Here is a 15,088-nt window from a genome sequence, read left to right on the forward strand (position 1 = left end):
TATATATTGTGGTGACCCACTCCTCTACGCAGTCCAGGTACAATTATTGGTGCGAATCATAAAAGTTCAGGGTTTTTAATATATTGTGGTGACCCACTCCTCTACGCAGTCCAGGTACAATTATTGGTGCGAATCATAAAAGTTCAGGGTTTTTAAGATATTGTGGTGACCCACTCCTCTACGCAGTCCAGGTACAATTATTGGTGCGAATCATAAAAGTTCAGGGTTTTTAATATATATTGTGGTGACTCACTCCTCTACGCAGTCCAGGTACAATTATTGGTGCGAATCATAAAAGTTCAGGGTTTTTAAGATATTGTGGTGACCCACTCCTCTACGCAGTCCAGGTACAATTATTGGTGCGAATCATACAAGTTCAGGGTTTTTAATATATTGTGGTGACCCACTCCTCTACGCAGTCCAGGTACATTTATTGGTGCGATTCATAAAAGTTCAGTGTTTTTAATATATATTGTGGTGACCCACTCCTCTACGCAGTCCAGGTACATTTATTGGTGCGAATCATACAAGTTGATGGTTTTCTTATTATATATATTGTGGTGACCCACTCCTCTACGCAGTCCAGGTACATTTATTGGTGCGAATCATAAAAGTTCAGGGTTTTTAAGATATTGTGGTGACCCACTCCTCTACGCAGTCCAGGTACAATTATTGGTGCGGATCATAAAAGTTCAGGGTTTTTAATATATTGTGGTGACCCACTCCTCTACGCAGTCCAGGTACAATTATTGGTGCGAATCATAAAAGTTCAGGGTTTTTAAGATATTGTGGTGACCCACTCCTCTACGCAGTCCAGGTACAATTATTGGTGCGAATCATAAAAGTTCAGGGTTTTTAATATATATTGTGGTGACCCACTCCTCTACGCAGTCCAGGTACAATTATTGGTGCGAATCATAAAAGTTCAGGGTTTTTAAGATATTGTGGTGACCCACTCCTCTACGCAGTCCAGGTACAATTATTGGTGCGAATCATAAAAGTTCAGGGTTTTTAATATATATTGTGGTGACCCACTCCTCTACGCAGTCCAGGTACAATTATTGGTGCGAATCATAAAAGTTCAGGGTTTATAATATATTGTGGTGACCCACTCCTCTACGCAGTCCAGAAAGATACCTTGTTGCAACGTTTTGGACTAATAACTATATTGTGAGGTGTTCAGAATACACTGTAAATTAGTGGAAATGCTTGTTATTGAATGTTATTGAGGTTAATAATAGCCTAGGAGTGAAAATAAGCCCAAAAACTTGATTTTTAAACTTTTTATGTTTTTTTCAAAAAAAATCCGAATCCAATACCTTAAATCCGAACCGAGACCTTTCGTCAAGTGTTTTGCGAGACAAATCCGAACCTCAAAAATAACGAAAATCCGGATCCAAAACACAAAACACGAGACCTCAAAAGTCGCCGGTGCACATCCCTACTTATTTAGTGTTGTTAGCACTAAAAAACCATAGGACATGTAATGCAACTTGGGGAATACTCATTCACAATGTTTGAATCTTGAAATTACCGACATGTAAACCAGCTAATACACTCAATGTGTCCTGTTTTTAACTCTTTTTGGGGATTAATTGATGGCTGAAAGGGAATAAGTCTGTCAGGGAAAACAATTTTTCCACCTTAATCCAGTAGAAATATGGCAATGTACCTGATTCCCCATTACTATCAGTAGCTGCACAGGAACATTGACAGCAACCTCTCTTGTGTACCACGTGACTACAGCAGTCACATGACCTAGTGATGTCACCATCACTATCACTAGCTACACAGGAACATTGCAGCAGTCTCCGCTGTGTACCACGTGACCACAGCAGTCACATGACCTAGTGATGTCACTATCAGTAGCCTCCCCTGTGTACCACGTGACCACAACAGTCACATGACCGGGTGATGTCAGAAGGTCTTTCCGGTGAAGGGGATCTCCTGATTACCGTGACATAAATCCCATGTGAGTTGTGGTAATTGTTTGTGAAGGGTCAGGTCGGTGTCTGTAGGGTATTCCGCGTTACCTGCACTTATATAGGGCCGTGTACTACAGCGGTGATGGCAGATATACCGGGATACATAATGCACAGTGACAGTGTAGTGTTTAATATCCAATGATAGATGTGTCACTGTACACACGTTTCAGTACAGGACAGCTGAATATGGGTGTTTTATCCAGCCCAATGACAGGTTACATGGGGCTCTCTAGGTGTGTTGGTACTACAAGTCCCAGCATTCCCTGCCAGCACACTTTTGCTTGTACTTGTAGTTCCACAGAACCTTCAGTGGCATGTTGCCTAAACTGTACTCTACTTCCAATGCTACTTGGTCTGTATCCCCCAATAACATACTGACAGGCCAGTGTTTGTATCTCCCAGCCCTTACACAAATATGCTTTATGGTTAGTGTTTTCTAAATTTTATTTTTTTATTACATAATGATTATGTGCTATATTGCAATAAATGTATATTTAATTTTGTTTGGATCCCATGTTTGGGGCAGAAGAGGGGGTATTATATAAGCCTTTTTTCTTTTGCTTATGGTTTTTTAACTGTACAAAATAAGTTCATTCTCCACATTCACACAGTGTCTCCCTCTTCCCCCCCAAATAAAACATGACATTTAGAGAAGTAAATTATTTCTGTACTATGGCTATTGTGGAAGACACTCTTTTGGAATAGTTTATTATTCTAACCTTAATAATTGCCATTTACTTCTACATTTATTTTTTTCTATAGTTATATTCATACTTATTGTACACTATATATTTATATATAGTATTTCAGTTTGATGAAGGGACAGAGTAAAATACTATTTGTTACATCTTTATTTGTAGCCATTTACTTATTTAGTTCCTTTTATTAGGGGAGGTCCAGTTGTTTTTAGGAGATTTAATCTGGTTTTGTTGCCAAAATAGAGTTGTTTATATTGAGGGAACAGCTGCCTCTAAATGCTTCTGTTGTTTTTTAAGTGTTATTTCCAAGCTACCCTGTAGATGAAATCAACCATAATTCCCGGGGGCACCCACAAGTTATGAAGTTTTAGTAGAAATTAAATACTTTTCTAATTCTGAAAATTAATTCATGAAAAATATATATTTTTTCAGGTTGCATCCACATTGGTTGGGAGGTGGGTCCCTCTCACTTAAAAGGGGCTCTGTCACCTTTTTATTGACATAATAAGGAATTACTATACAAATCTCCTGTTGTCAGAGTTGGGGGCTTTGCTCAGGGTGGTCTTCTCTCCCATTCTATTCTTGAGGTCTTGTGTTCTCAGAATGGGATGCACAATGGTCACTGTAATGTGACAAGATTGAGTATGGGCAGGATTTTATTGATTGACCTTCTCACCTGGCTTTTGTTGCGTCCTCAAAGTGCCACTGGCTAATAAAATAACAAGATGGGGCCCAGGAAAATGTAAATTGGAGCCTAACAATCCCCAACATAATGGGTAGTTATCAGTGTGTGGCCTCAGTATAAAAAAAACAAAATGGAATGTGACTTTCAAATTTCCAAACTGTTCTGCATGGAATAGCCAGTCTCATAAATTCCTTTGCGATTTGAACTAACAGCTGCTATAGCCAATCAATATTTGATCGAATGTATCAGCTTAACTTGATATATACTAATATCTCATATTTATAAAAAGACCTTTTCTAAAGAGCATATAATGATGACCAGTGATGTAATTATCCAATATGTTACCACCATACAGTGGCCATAACACCCTTTATGAATTCTCCAGGAAAGTCAGGTGGTTTCTCAGTAAATGGCTGGCACTCTACTGTAAATGCTCTCTGGGGGGAAGGGAGGGGCTTTGTTAAAACATACTTTAGGGTGGATGTCAATATATTGTCCAGTAATCCTTCCTGTAGATATACAGTCATGTGAAAAAAATAGTACACCCTCTTTCAAATCTGTGCTTTTATATATCAGGGTATAATTACAATCATCTAGGGGTCTATGCATCAAACTATTATGAGCCATTAAAACGGATAAAACAGCAGTTTTCTCTGTTAAATGACTACCACAGAATGCATCAAGGGCTTATTGCAGGAGAAATTAAAGAATTTTCCTGCCATACCCCACTTTACGTTTGTTTTTGCAGTCCCTATAGATTAATATGGGGACTGCGAAATTTTTGCATTGCGCAGAAAGATAACGCCATCTCAGGATGGCGTTACCTGTCATTTCCTATGGGATTCTGCTGAAGCATCTCTTGCTTCTCAGAATCCGTTACAGAAGAAGTGCTTCCTCCTAAATAGGAAAAATGTTTTGCAGCAGAAGGGTCACTTAGCTCCCAGAGTAGCACCAGCATGATGCACTTCAGCGGTGCATAACTGCATCGCAGCGGTTTGCAGCGATGTATATTTAGTTGCACCACATGTTATTGGTGCATAGACCCCCTAGTCCTTAGCAAGGTCACCATTTGATAAATATAATTTTTATTTTTTGTGATAAATAACCCTTTAGAAATTTTTCTAATGTACTTGAAATTGGATCATGCAACAGTACAGTGACCCTAAGCTCACCAGCAGAATTACCACTAAGTGGTTAAAATGAAAAAAAGAATCAAGGTTTTGGAATGGCCAAGTCAAAGTCTCAATGCCATTGAGCTGCTTAGACAGGACCTTAACAGAACTGTGCATATATGGAAGCCCTCACACATCATTGAGCTGAAGCAGTATTGCATGAGATATGGGCAAAGTTTCTGACACTGATAAACAGGTTATTGCTGCTAAAGTTAGTTCTACAGACTACTGAATCATGGGGTGTACTAACTTTTTCACATGTGACTTTTTCATGTTGGTCTTTTTTTTTTTTGAACAAACGATGACGAATTATAATCGGTGAGTTATTTGTCACATTAGATTAGATTCCTCAGATTTTAGGACTTGTCGAGGATTAGATGATTGTTATTTATGTAAAAACACAGATGTGAAAGAGGGTGTGTTTTCACATGACATTACACAAAGACATTATGTGCATTGTCTATTTGGCGGAAGCGTATGATAATTCCCATGTTGTATTTAACTGCAGGGTGAAGTGATGGAGCCAGAACTATCAGACCGTTATGACCATGCTCTTCTGGGAATTCTGCAACATGTGGGAAACATCCAGGACTTTTTAAGTGTTTACTTTGGGTTCTTGTACCGCAAGACAGACTTTTATCGTCTGCTACTGAATCCCCAGGACCGTCTGGGATTCCCCCCGGGTGTTGCCCAGAATATGGTGCTGCAGGTGAGTAATTGGTCATTACAGTGTTGTGTACACAGTCCTGGTACTGGAGGTAAATCACACTTGTCCTCTCTCAGACGTTCAAAACCTACGAGCGTCTTGCCCTGCAGGACCATGAGAGGAGAGTGCAAGATTTGCAGAAGAAGCTGAGGACGAGAGAGGAGGGGAGTTTGGCAGAGAGCGACGGTGCAGCAGTGGCAGAACAAGAAGTGATAATAGAGACTCCTGCAGATGAGTTACCCATAGAACAGGAAAAGCCAGAGAGTCAGCCAGACACTCCGGATGCACAGCAGAAAGCAGAAGAAACAGAGGCCAGCAGTAATGACACAGACGACACCGCTTCTGTCTCCAAGTAAAAACGCCATAATACATCATTTGTGATATAATGTGTCATCCCTGCCGTGAGGCTTCTGTTTTATCTCTTTCTATTTTCAATATTTGCTTCTCGTTGTTCTTCATCCAACATACCCGGGGCAGTATTACCATTACAGCATCCACAACTAGCTTAAATAAGAGTAAAGGCACATTCATGGTTGAAGATTCAAATAAGTATTTTAATGTTTGTAATTGCTGAATTGTAACCATGTGTAAAGTGACAGTGATATTTTCAATTTTAATATGTCTATCTTAAAAGGGACACTAAGTGGTAGATTCAAGAACTATAAGGGCTGTGCACTATTACCTTTACTACGGTAATAGAGTGCATTATTATTATTATAATTTACCCCTAAAAATGGGCTGTTGGATGAGGAAAGATCCTGTGGGGAGGTATATGAGGTGGGTTGTTTAAAAAAACGAAAAAAACAAAACTACTTTTGTGGTGGGTTTAAGAACATCAGATTTCAAATTTCAGATTTAATTGAAAACCTGTAAGCGGTTGTATAGGATTATTTTTTCTGATGGAGTAAAGTGGTATTATCACATTATAAGCAGAATCAAACTGTTTATATGAGGGTATATGTGAGAGGAGTACATGAGAGGAATGCAGCGCTTGTTATCACATGTTTGGGCTAATGGGAAGGAACCATCGAAGCGAGTGTTGGGTGTTAAAGTGAGTAGTGATTTAGTCTTCTAATATAGGTTATACAGGAATGGTGTATTATTGTGTATACGACCTCTTGCTAGAGAGAAGTGAATAATAGGATAAAGTCCCTTTAAGACGTTGCTTTAGAACCATCAGTTTATCAATCTAATTTGTTGTGTTCTAAAACAAAAAGGTGATAAAGGTGTCCATTGTGTACTGTTATTACTGGTGGAGGCATCAACCTTTTATTAGTAAGCATTGAATGATTTGGCTGAAGAAGATATGGAGATGTTATTCCTCTTTTGTTTTCTTATAATGTATAACTGGACCAGCTATTGATCTGGTGGTCATGCTGGTTTTTGTTACATTTTTGGTTGATTAACCAATCTCATAAGTAGCCTCAGATTAATTGGTTTCCTATAGTTGTCTGAATTTTGAAAGAACGTGTGTGTGTGTGTGTGTGTGTGTGTGTGTGTGTGTGTGTGTGTGTGTGTGTGTGTGTGTGTGTGTGTGTGTGTGTGTGTGTGTGTGTGTGTGCGTGCCAGACACTCCCTGATTCACGTGTGCTATTCCACGGATTGTGTTAACAGCACTGATCCAACTCGCCAAATTTGCTTCATCTGTTTGGTAATATAGTCATATCTCTTTGTCACTGACAATTGACTCATAGTAACATCGACAGCTACTATGTGTTTCCTTTTAAAGAGTTATATAACCTAAAGCTAAATTTTAACTGTAGTGTCACTGTACATATAATTAAATCACAGAGCTTGCCTCCGCTGCTCCCTGTCAACTGATAAAACACCATTGCGCCTCATCAACGTGTACTGAGCAGAATCAAGCACAGTAAACTGCAGTTTTAGTTAAAATTAGGAGTATAGTCCAAGTTGTGTACAAGATGATGGGACATCAGACTGTTGTCTCAATGTAGTTTGTACTGCAGCTTATGTACAGCCATGAGGGGTGTAGAGAGGCACTGGTGTCTGAAACAGAATGCCAGCGGGCAGCTGGATACCCCCTGCTACAGATTTAAACACTTTCTCTTGAATAGTATTAGAAAAAACTGTTCAGAGAAAAGTGATGACAGTGGTGGGCAAATTTCTTGATAAATCTTCCTATCTATAGAGAGGTTGTTTTCTGAGTAGTAGGTAGAGTGTGACTGACAAGTTTCCACACCTGCTCTGCTGAACTGCACTGTGTGGATTAGGGGCAAGACTAATAATCTGACCAGAATCAAACCCCATTAGAACATTAAATATGTGTAAGTTAATGCTTTACTTTTTAAGAAAGCGGAAGTGGGAATTCAGAATAACACTGAATAATTGTATGCTCATGGCTTGAGGTTTAGACTAATGTTGAAAGTACAATAGTACCTGCTCCACTCACCTGTGGGTGGTGCAAAGAACTCCCCCTCTTTACTGAGTATAGTAACCCTTCCCTGAAAGATAGCCTGTATGGAATCACTCTGCTGACAAAAACATAATTAATAATCGGAAACAGGAAGCATGCAGTTGTGAAAAGTAATATTTATAAATCGGAGAATAACAAAGGAGAACTGAACCCTTTCCCAGACTCGATGATCTGAAGTGTGCACTATGATGCATTAATTACACTCACCAAAGGCCCTCAACCCGGACTTCCCTGGTAGCCTAGATGAAAGCAAACTACATGCCTCCTAAATTGTACTGGCCGCACTATACACATTGGTAACACAATAATAGAAAAGTCTAGATTAAAAAAGTGTATAACTGTGCAAAAAGCAAAAATTGTGACCTCACCTGGCTATGGGAAGCTATTTACGTGGAAGACACCAGTCGCAAGTCAAAGTGGAGACGGTCAGTCTACCCGAGACATCAGACAATGCCAATGTATTGTTCTACAGGGTGTGACTACATCTACATCTTATACCTGCTGATCCAGTCTGCCTCTGGGTTATTAGCCACCATCTTCATAGTGTTATTAATTGGGTATTACTATCTTTGTTCCTGAGTGGAATCTAAGCGTATTCTCCTCTGCACACACAGGACAGAGATTGACCATTCTACATAAGGCATTAGGACTATATTTAGCCAATCTCTTATGGTTTATATTTCCTATCAGGGGACAAGAAGAATTCCAAATGGACCCAGACAGCTACAATGGTGCAGTGAGGGAAAACTACACATGGTCACAGGATTACATGGACCTGGAGATTAAAGTCCCGGTGTCTAAGGATGTCATTAAAGGCAGACAGGTGAATTTATGTTTTAGATTCTTCCTTATTTCTTGGTGATGTAATAATGTATGAATGGTGTCCGCCCCCCACATAGAGGATGTTGCAGACTAATACAAACCTCTTGTGAATGGCTTTGAGTAGACCAAAGGAAGACTGAAGTGGTCTGTATACAGCTGCCATTGCTGCGGTTATATGACTATTGGGGGCAGCAGTACATTTACAACATGCTTTCATTTTACTCCGTTATATTGTGGCATGGTTTTACTTAATCCCAGCATGCACTGTAGTCTTTATGGACGTTATTCAGCAACTGATGTTGTGTCCGCTACGGTTGGTTTTATTGTGATCCGTTATAGAAATAGTGACCCTGGGTTTCTGCCAGGCAATTAACCGATTTCCTCCCAGATTGGTATACTCACATTTATAACGGATTGATATATGAAGTAACAGTAATAGAGAGATATTATCACGTCACTTAAGACTGTAGGTAACACAAGAATTATGTTTCTTCCTATGAGAGTTGTCAGCAGGTGGAGCTGGAAACCTAAAATGCTGTTTCTAATCCACTGAGCTGTATAATTGCCGTGCACCAGTATATGTTTCTAATTATGTAATGTTTGTTGGACAAAATGCTCTTTCATCTTGGGTCTGTATCTTTTAGCATTCATTTTCATTTTATTTGTCCATTTTACTGCTGATGTATCAAATCTTACAAGATTTTTGGTCAAACTTCCATGGAAACCGCCATTTAATTTTTTCTCTTCATATCCAAACCCCTTCGTTGCCAGAGTCCAAGATGGCAGATATGTTCACCCACGGACTCTTTAGGCATTAGAGTAAGCTAAACTACTGGCCTGTGGAACACCGGGAACGAGGGTAATGGTGCAGAAATGACAGCACCACTTCAATGTAATGTGCTTGCATTACGAGGAGTGTGTGAAAGTGAAGGATTAACCGTTTGGTGATGCTCCTCCCCCTTTTACCAAACTCTCCCAGGTGACGGTGGACCTGCGCAGCACATGTATCCGCGTGGTAGTGAGAGACAGCCAAGGGGAACGTGCCGTGATGAATGGAAACTTCACTCACAAAATAAATGCAGAGACCTCCCTATGGAGCCTGGAACCTGGGAAATGTATATTGGTAATAAGATAGATGATGGCTCACATGTAGCACGTAATGGTTTCCTTGCAGCAGGTGCCATCCATGTTACAGGTCTGTACAGATTATCCTATTGTTTAACTAGGTATCACTACTCCGTGTCGCTGCAGGGGGAGTTTCCCATTGCTACAGCAGACATATCCAGTACTTGCATCCACTCCAATAGGAACATACACAGAGGGACCCTATAGAACTAGTGCCTGAAGTTCTGTAAGTAGAAACTGTGGTTTTCTGCAGGTCTGTGGAAAACAATGGTCAGTTTTGCAATAAACTTGTAATGCATGTGCAAGCTTTAGTCTAGATATTAGTCATACATCAAGTTTTTAGTAGACCAAACGTACATTACCCAAATAACATTAGCATGTGCAATACTTCAATATTATAAATAAAGCGCTGTTTTAACCACACCCACTTTTGACATCACTAAGTAAACACTGGAATAAGCATTGAAAACTAGGGAACTCCTACCAGTGTTGCTGGAGGTAAAACAGTGTAAACAAGTTTGTGCATAACGTTGCCAACTATACTAGGGATCGATTTTATAGATATCCCACATTGTGCTCAACATAAGTATCCTCAGCCACTGTTTGCAGAAAAATTCCTATACACAAGAGTAATAATTTGCACTACTCAACATATAAAATGCAATTACAATGCCAAACATCTCAAGGAAATGGAATATACTATTACATAAAGGCATTTGGTAGCTCCCTTTTATATTTGACAATTACAGCTTTAAATAATGGTTTGAGTGTTAATCCTACCATCTACTATATAAATGCCTAGTGGCGTGTATGGAAAAAAAAAACCCAAGCTGCAGCGCCACCTGCTGGCCAGAGTTATACACTGACCTATATATTTCTTGAAGGAGAAGTGACAGTTGGGAGTGGTTGGTGGTTGCCGGGGGTGACAGTGGGGAGTTTTTAACAACTTAAGTAGCTTGATGAAGATGAAGGATGAGGTGATGGAGAAAAATAATGAGGTGGTGACATGTGGACAAAACCACGTTAAAAAAAGGGCGCTTGCGTCGGGAAGTAACGCTCTTCCCCTGAGGAGGCCTGGGCTAGCCCCAAATGCATGACAAGAACCTTTTTAACACCTTAAGTAGCTTGATTTGACTAGAATGCATGAGTATCATGCACGGGTTAACTTGTGTACAATAAGAGGCCAGACTACCCCTAATTGTGCAGTATTACTCCTATGAGGAGTAAAAGGAGCTATAGGATCCAGAGATTTATCATCAATATACAATGCATTGTTTTCACTATTATTATATATCAGACTTTTGTAACCTGTGGCTCTCCACTTGTTAAGGGGTTACCCAGCATGCTGGGATTTGTAATTCCCCAGCAGCTGAACAGCTATTGGTTGTGAAGGATATACTGTACAACAGCGTGCTTCTCCCATAGATCAGTCTGAGTAAATGCGGGGAGTACTGGTGGAATGCAGTCTTGGAGGGTGAGGAAAAAATCGACATTGAGAAAATAAACAAAGAGCGTAGCATGGCCACAGTGGATGAGGAGGAGCATGCTGTGCTGGACCGACTCACGTTTGACTACCACCAAAAGATCCAGGGGAAACCACAGAGCCATGAAATGGTATGTTGTAGCCACATGAGAAATGACCACTGACAAAACACCCTCTTCTCTATAAATCCAGCCCTCGCTGTCCTTCAGCCTTATGTAACATTAACAACAACCACACAGACTTCTGTGAAATAGCCTTGTAATATTTATCGCAAAGCTATTTCATATAGGTTTCCCGTACTGACCTGACATCCTGCACTGTTTCACCATGCCATTACAACAATAGCCCCCTCTGTAACTTGTGTTCCATTGTCCCCCTTACAGAAAGTCCATGATATGCTGAAGAAAGGATGGGATGCAGAAGGATCCCCATTCAAGGGGCAGAACTTTGATCCTTCCATGTTTAACATCTCTTCAGGTGCCGTGCAGTTCTGACACACGCTATACATGGAAGCAAGTGTTGGCCTGTCCCTCCTGAGATCAACGTTTACACGGTCACACCTGGATCACCAAAGCCTTTTGCTGAGTCCATTATCAGAAACATCTACTTCTCACAGTGTATTTAAATGCTTATTTAAAAATTCGTTTATAAACGCAATGAACTGGGACTTGGCAGGGATTGGATTTTCTTTTAACTTGTGGAACATATAGATCATACTTGCCAACTTTTCCTCATTGGCTTTAGGGAGATCCCGGGGGAGATGGGCGTGCCCCCCCGCCACTTATCTATTGCGGGGGTGAGCACCGGGAGGTTGCCCTGCTCTCCCGGGAGGTCTCCCGGACATTCCAGGAGAGTGGGCAACTATACGTTAAAGAAAAGCAGCTAATGAATCTCTAGAGACTAAAGTGTCTCCATTACTGAAGTCATGTTGTCTTACCTGTCAGTCTTTGATTAAATCTTGGTCTCCATGAAAATGGCCACCTCCATAGGCATCAATACATGGACACAGGACACAATTTCTGAACTGTGTCATCATGCCACAGATGGCAAAGCCAACCACGTCTTGTACTGGCTCAGCATCAGGGAGAATGCCAGACTCTTCAGGGAGTGAGGGAGATCACCCCTATTTCAGGGAGTCTCCGTGACATTCAGGGACAGTTGGCAAGTATGATATAGATTGGTTCCTCTTTTCACCCTCTTGTTTTTATTCTGTGATCGGGGCTAGTGTTACACTGGGACATAACAACACCATGCTTTTCCAGACAGAAGTGTAGCATTCAGCGGCTCCGATAGAGACACAGCTATGAAGGGAAACCTCTGTTTCACTGTCCTATAGAAAGCACTTGAACTGTGCAGAACATTTCATTCAGTGTGCTCTAGCTGAAGCGCCTTAGTGTGTGACAGGGAAACAGAGATTCCTGGTTTGGAAAATGTGTGGTGGTCTAAAAGGCCCTTGTGGTATCAGCCTCAATGTTAGAAGAATGAAATGTGTTTTTATAATCACAGTTTTAGTTTTCTTTGTTAGAGTTTCTCAGTTAGGTAACTTTTGCAGTTGCCGGGCTACTGCTATCATCACCCTCACCCAGTCTATGATAGTTGGACTTCAGTGTTACCTCTTCTTGTGCTATAACAAGTAACCTGTGTCTGCCAGCAATGGTTGTTCTACAAGTCCTGGTGTGATCTGTCAGCCAAGAGCTACCTGTGTTGTATAGTGTCACAGTTCACTTACTCCTCTGTTTTCTCCCCTGATATGGGTAAATCACTGGAACAATATTTATGTTCTATATAAAGCAGTTTACAATCCTTTTGTAACATTACAATTTTGGTTAATACAGTAATAAAAGCATTTCACAACATGGGATAACTTTACCAAGCATTTGCTTGTGATTTCTCTAAAACACCAGTGGTGTAAATGTAGACATTTATCTTGCCCCCAAAGATATATTGGAACACAGGATGCAGCATTTATTAAAAGAAAATGTACTACAGGCAACTGCGTAGAATAGGAGTTGCCAGTGGTTGAAAGTAAACAACTGAATGGTTGCTATGAGCAATACCATCCTTTCTATAGTTACTTGATGTCCCCCAGAATGTTCACTATGATTGTGGTTGTACTAATGTTCACAGTAATCTTCTGAGATGTCCTTAGCCTGCACACTCTCAGGAAGTATCCTTAGTGATGAGCAACAGTAAAATTCACTCAACCTCTCTGACCAGTCTTGGGGGCTATGGATTGTAGCTATATGTTACAGTATGTTCAGATGGTAAGCTTTTTAACCAGGCTGTTGACAGTCAACAAGAAAGCTTGATTTCTCTTGCATTTGGAAAGGCCAACCAAGATGGTATATATGTTTAATTTCCACAATGGAGAAAATGTGATATGCAGAGTCTTGTGGTGTTCGCTGCTGCTAATGTGAGACATAAGAGATACCTCACAGACTGTGTTACAATTAAAAAGTTAAATAAAAGTTGTTGCGTGCTGTGGCTACCACTTTTCATTGCTTCCCTATAACTGATTCCTATGTTGTTGTGTGGAAAATAGTTTACACGTATGCATGGGACTCTTGTTCAGTTCAATTTCCACATCACTGTACGCCATGCTAGACAATACTTATTCGAATATTCCAGAAAATGCTACAGACCATGTGCAATGGATTTTGAAAAGAAATGTGGGATTACAGTGGAGATGTGAATTTACAATGGTCCAGTACTGTGGCACAAACAAATATTTGACGCATAGAAAAAACTTATCAATATTGATTAGCGAACCTTTGTAGTGCCTTAAAAATAGAATATAATAATAATTTGGACACCTTTGTTTAGGATCAGTGATTGGAGACAAAAGTACTGGAATATATATACTTGTTATAGTCACAGAGAGAATACATTATATGTGATAATGTTCCTGCTTGTGTATTTATTTCAGAATGAGGAATAAGCCCTCATGTAAAACAGCCTATAAAGGCTAATTTCAATTTTGACTTTTATTTGTTCCAATAAAGTCTGGTTGACTGTTAAAGTGTGACTAAATTACAGTGATCTGTTCAGGCACCAGACTGCAGGATTGCTGCGTACTTGTGGATGGAATTCTGACCCCACACGTGTCGTGATATAAACTGCCCAAACACAGGACAATGGTTGGTCAATTTAGTCAAATTAAATCAAGCAACCTAGATAACAAGGTTCAATTGCTTTTCCCTGGTAATGCCAATCAAACATTGTGTATAATGCTCTGTTATTCTTTGGTCACTGTTTGAGTCAGTGAATTAAATTCAATTTTACTTCACATAGCAATCAATCTGCAATTATGTAGAAAAATAATACTTTAAAGTCCTTCATAAAAATGGATTCAGTTATAATTTTACATTTAGAATATATAGATGTACAAAGTTGCGAAGAAGCTGTATGCCATCACAATACATTGCACCTGAAAACAGTTTGTTTTTCTTTCTTTGTTTTAATCCATGTGTGAGATTATCGTGCAGTGGGTATTGAAGCTGCATGTCTACAGTAAAAACAAGCTCTGCTATTATCTTTTATGGAAGAAAATCAGTTTTGAATATAATGTAAATAGTTAATAGTGCATATACTTAAGATGAGCATATAGATCATGATGGATTTTCTGTTCATTATTAGTGTATACGTCTCACCTTTATACAGTGCAGCCTGCCTACTAACAGAGATGCATCGTATAATGATGCTGCATTATGCAATCTGCTTTCTCTGCGCTATTATAGAATGTTCAGTGTCTGTATTCAGTGTACAGCAACAGTTGGTTCAGCAATGTTGCTGTGCTACTGCATATAGACTGGGTGTATTGTATTGGCATATAATGATGGTTCTTGGACATTCAATAGTGTGTTGGATTCTCCTTGCCAGCTTTAAATAGAGAGCTAGTGGGGGGTGTACAGTCTGCAAGGGGGGGGGGGGGGGGTGGAGGGAATCCACAGTATTACAAACCTGCCTGGTGGTTGTTAT

General features: G+C 40.0%; 1 protein-coding gene across 1 annotated transcript; it reads left to right on the forward strand.

Annotated features, from left to right (window-relative positions):
* The first annotated feature begins 1,861 nt into the window (after positions 1 to 1,861).
* NUDCD3 (NudC domain containing 3) lies at positions 1,862 to 14,546 on the forward strand. The gene is made up of 7 exons (XM_075207260.1): positions 1,862 to 1,972; positions 5,049 to 5,249; positions 5,324 to 5,598; positions 8,371 to 8,503; positions 9,482 to 9,625; positions 11,053 to 11,241; positions 11,494 to 14,546. The coding sequence occupies exons 2-7, from the start codon at positions 5,058 to 5,060 to the stop codon at positions 11,602 to 11,604; spliced, it is 1,044 nt and encodes a 347-aa protein (XP_075063361.1). The 5' UTR covers positions 1,862 to 1,972; positions 5,049 to 5,057; the 3' UTR covers positions 11,605 to 14,546.
* Positions 14,547 to 15,088: the final 542 nt, after the last annotated feature.

This window comes from Mixophyes fleayi, chromosome 4 (assembly GCF_038048845.1).
Source record: "Mixophyes fleayi isolate aMixFle1 chromosome 4, aMixFle1.hap1, whole genome shotgun sequence".
Lineage (NCBI taxonomy): Eukaryota > Metazoa > Chordata > Amphibia > Anura > Limnodynastidae > Mixophyes > Mixophyes fleayi.

What these genes read in the sequence shown, in the direction of transcription:
- NUDCD3 (XM_075207260.1), top strand. Translation starts at nt 5,058, where the DNA reads ATGGAGCCAGAACTATCAGACCGTTATGACCATGCTCTTCTGGGAATT. An exon ending in ATGTCATTAAAGGCAGACAG is followed by an intron (nt 8,504 to 9,481) that starts GTGAATTTATGT and finishes AAACTCTCCCAG; the next exon opens with GTGACGGTGGACCTGCGCAG. An exon ending in AACCACAGAGCCATGAAATG is followed by an intron (nt 11,242 to 11,493) that starts GTATGTTGTAGC and finishes TCCCCCTTACAG; the next exon opens with AAAGTCCATGATATGCTGAA.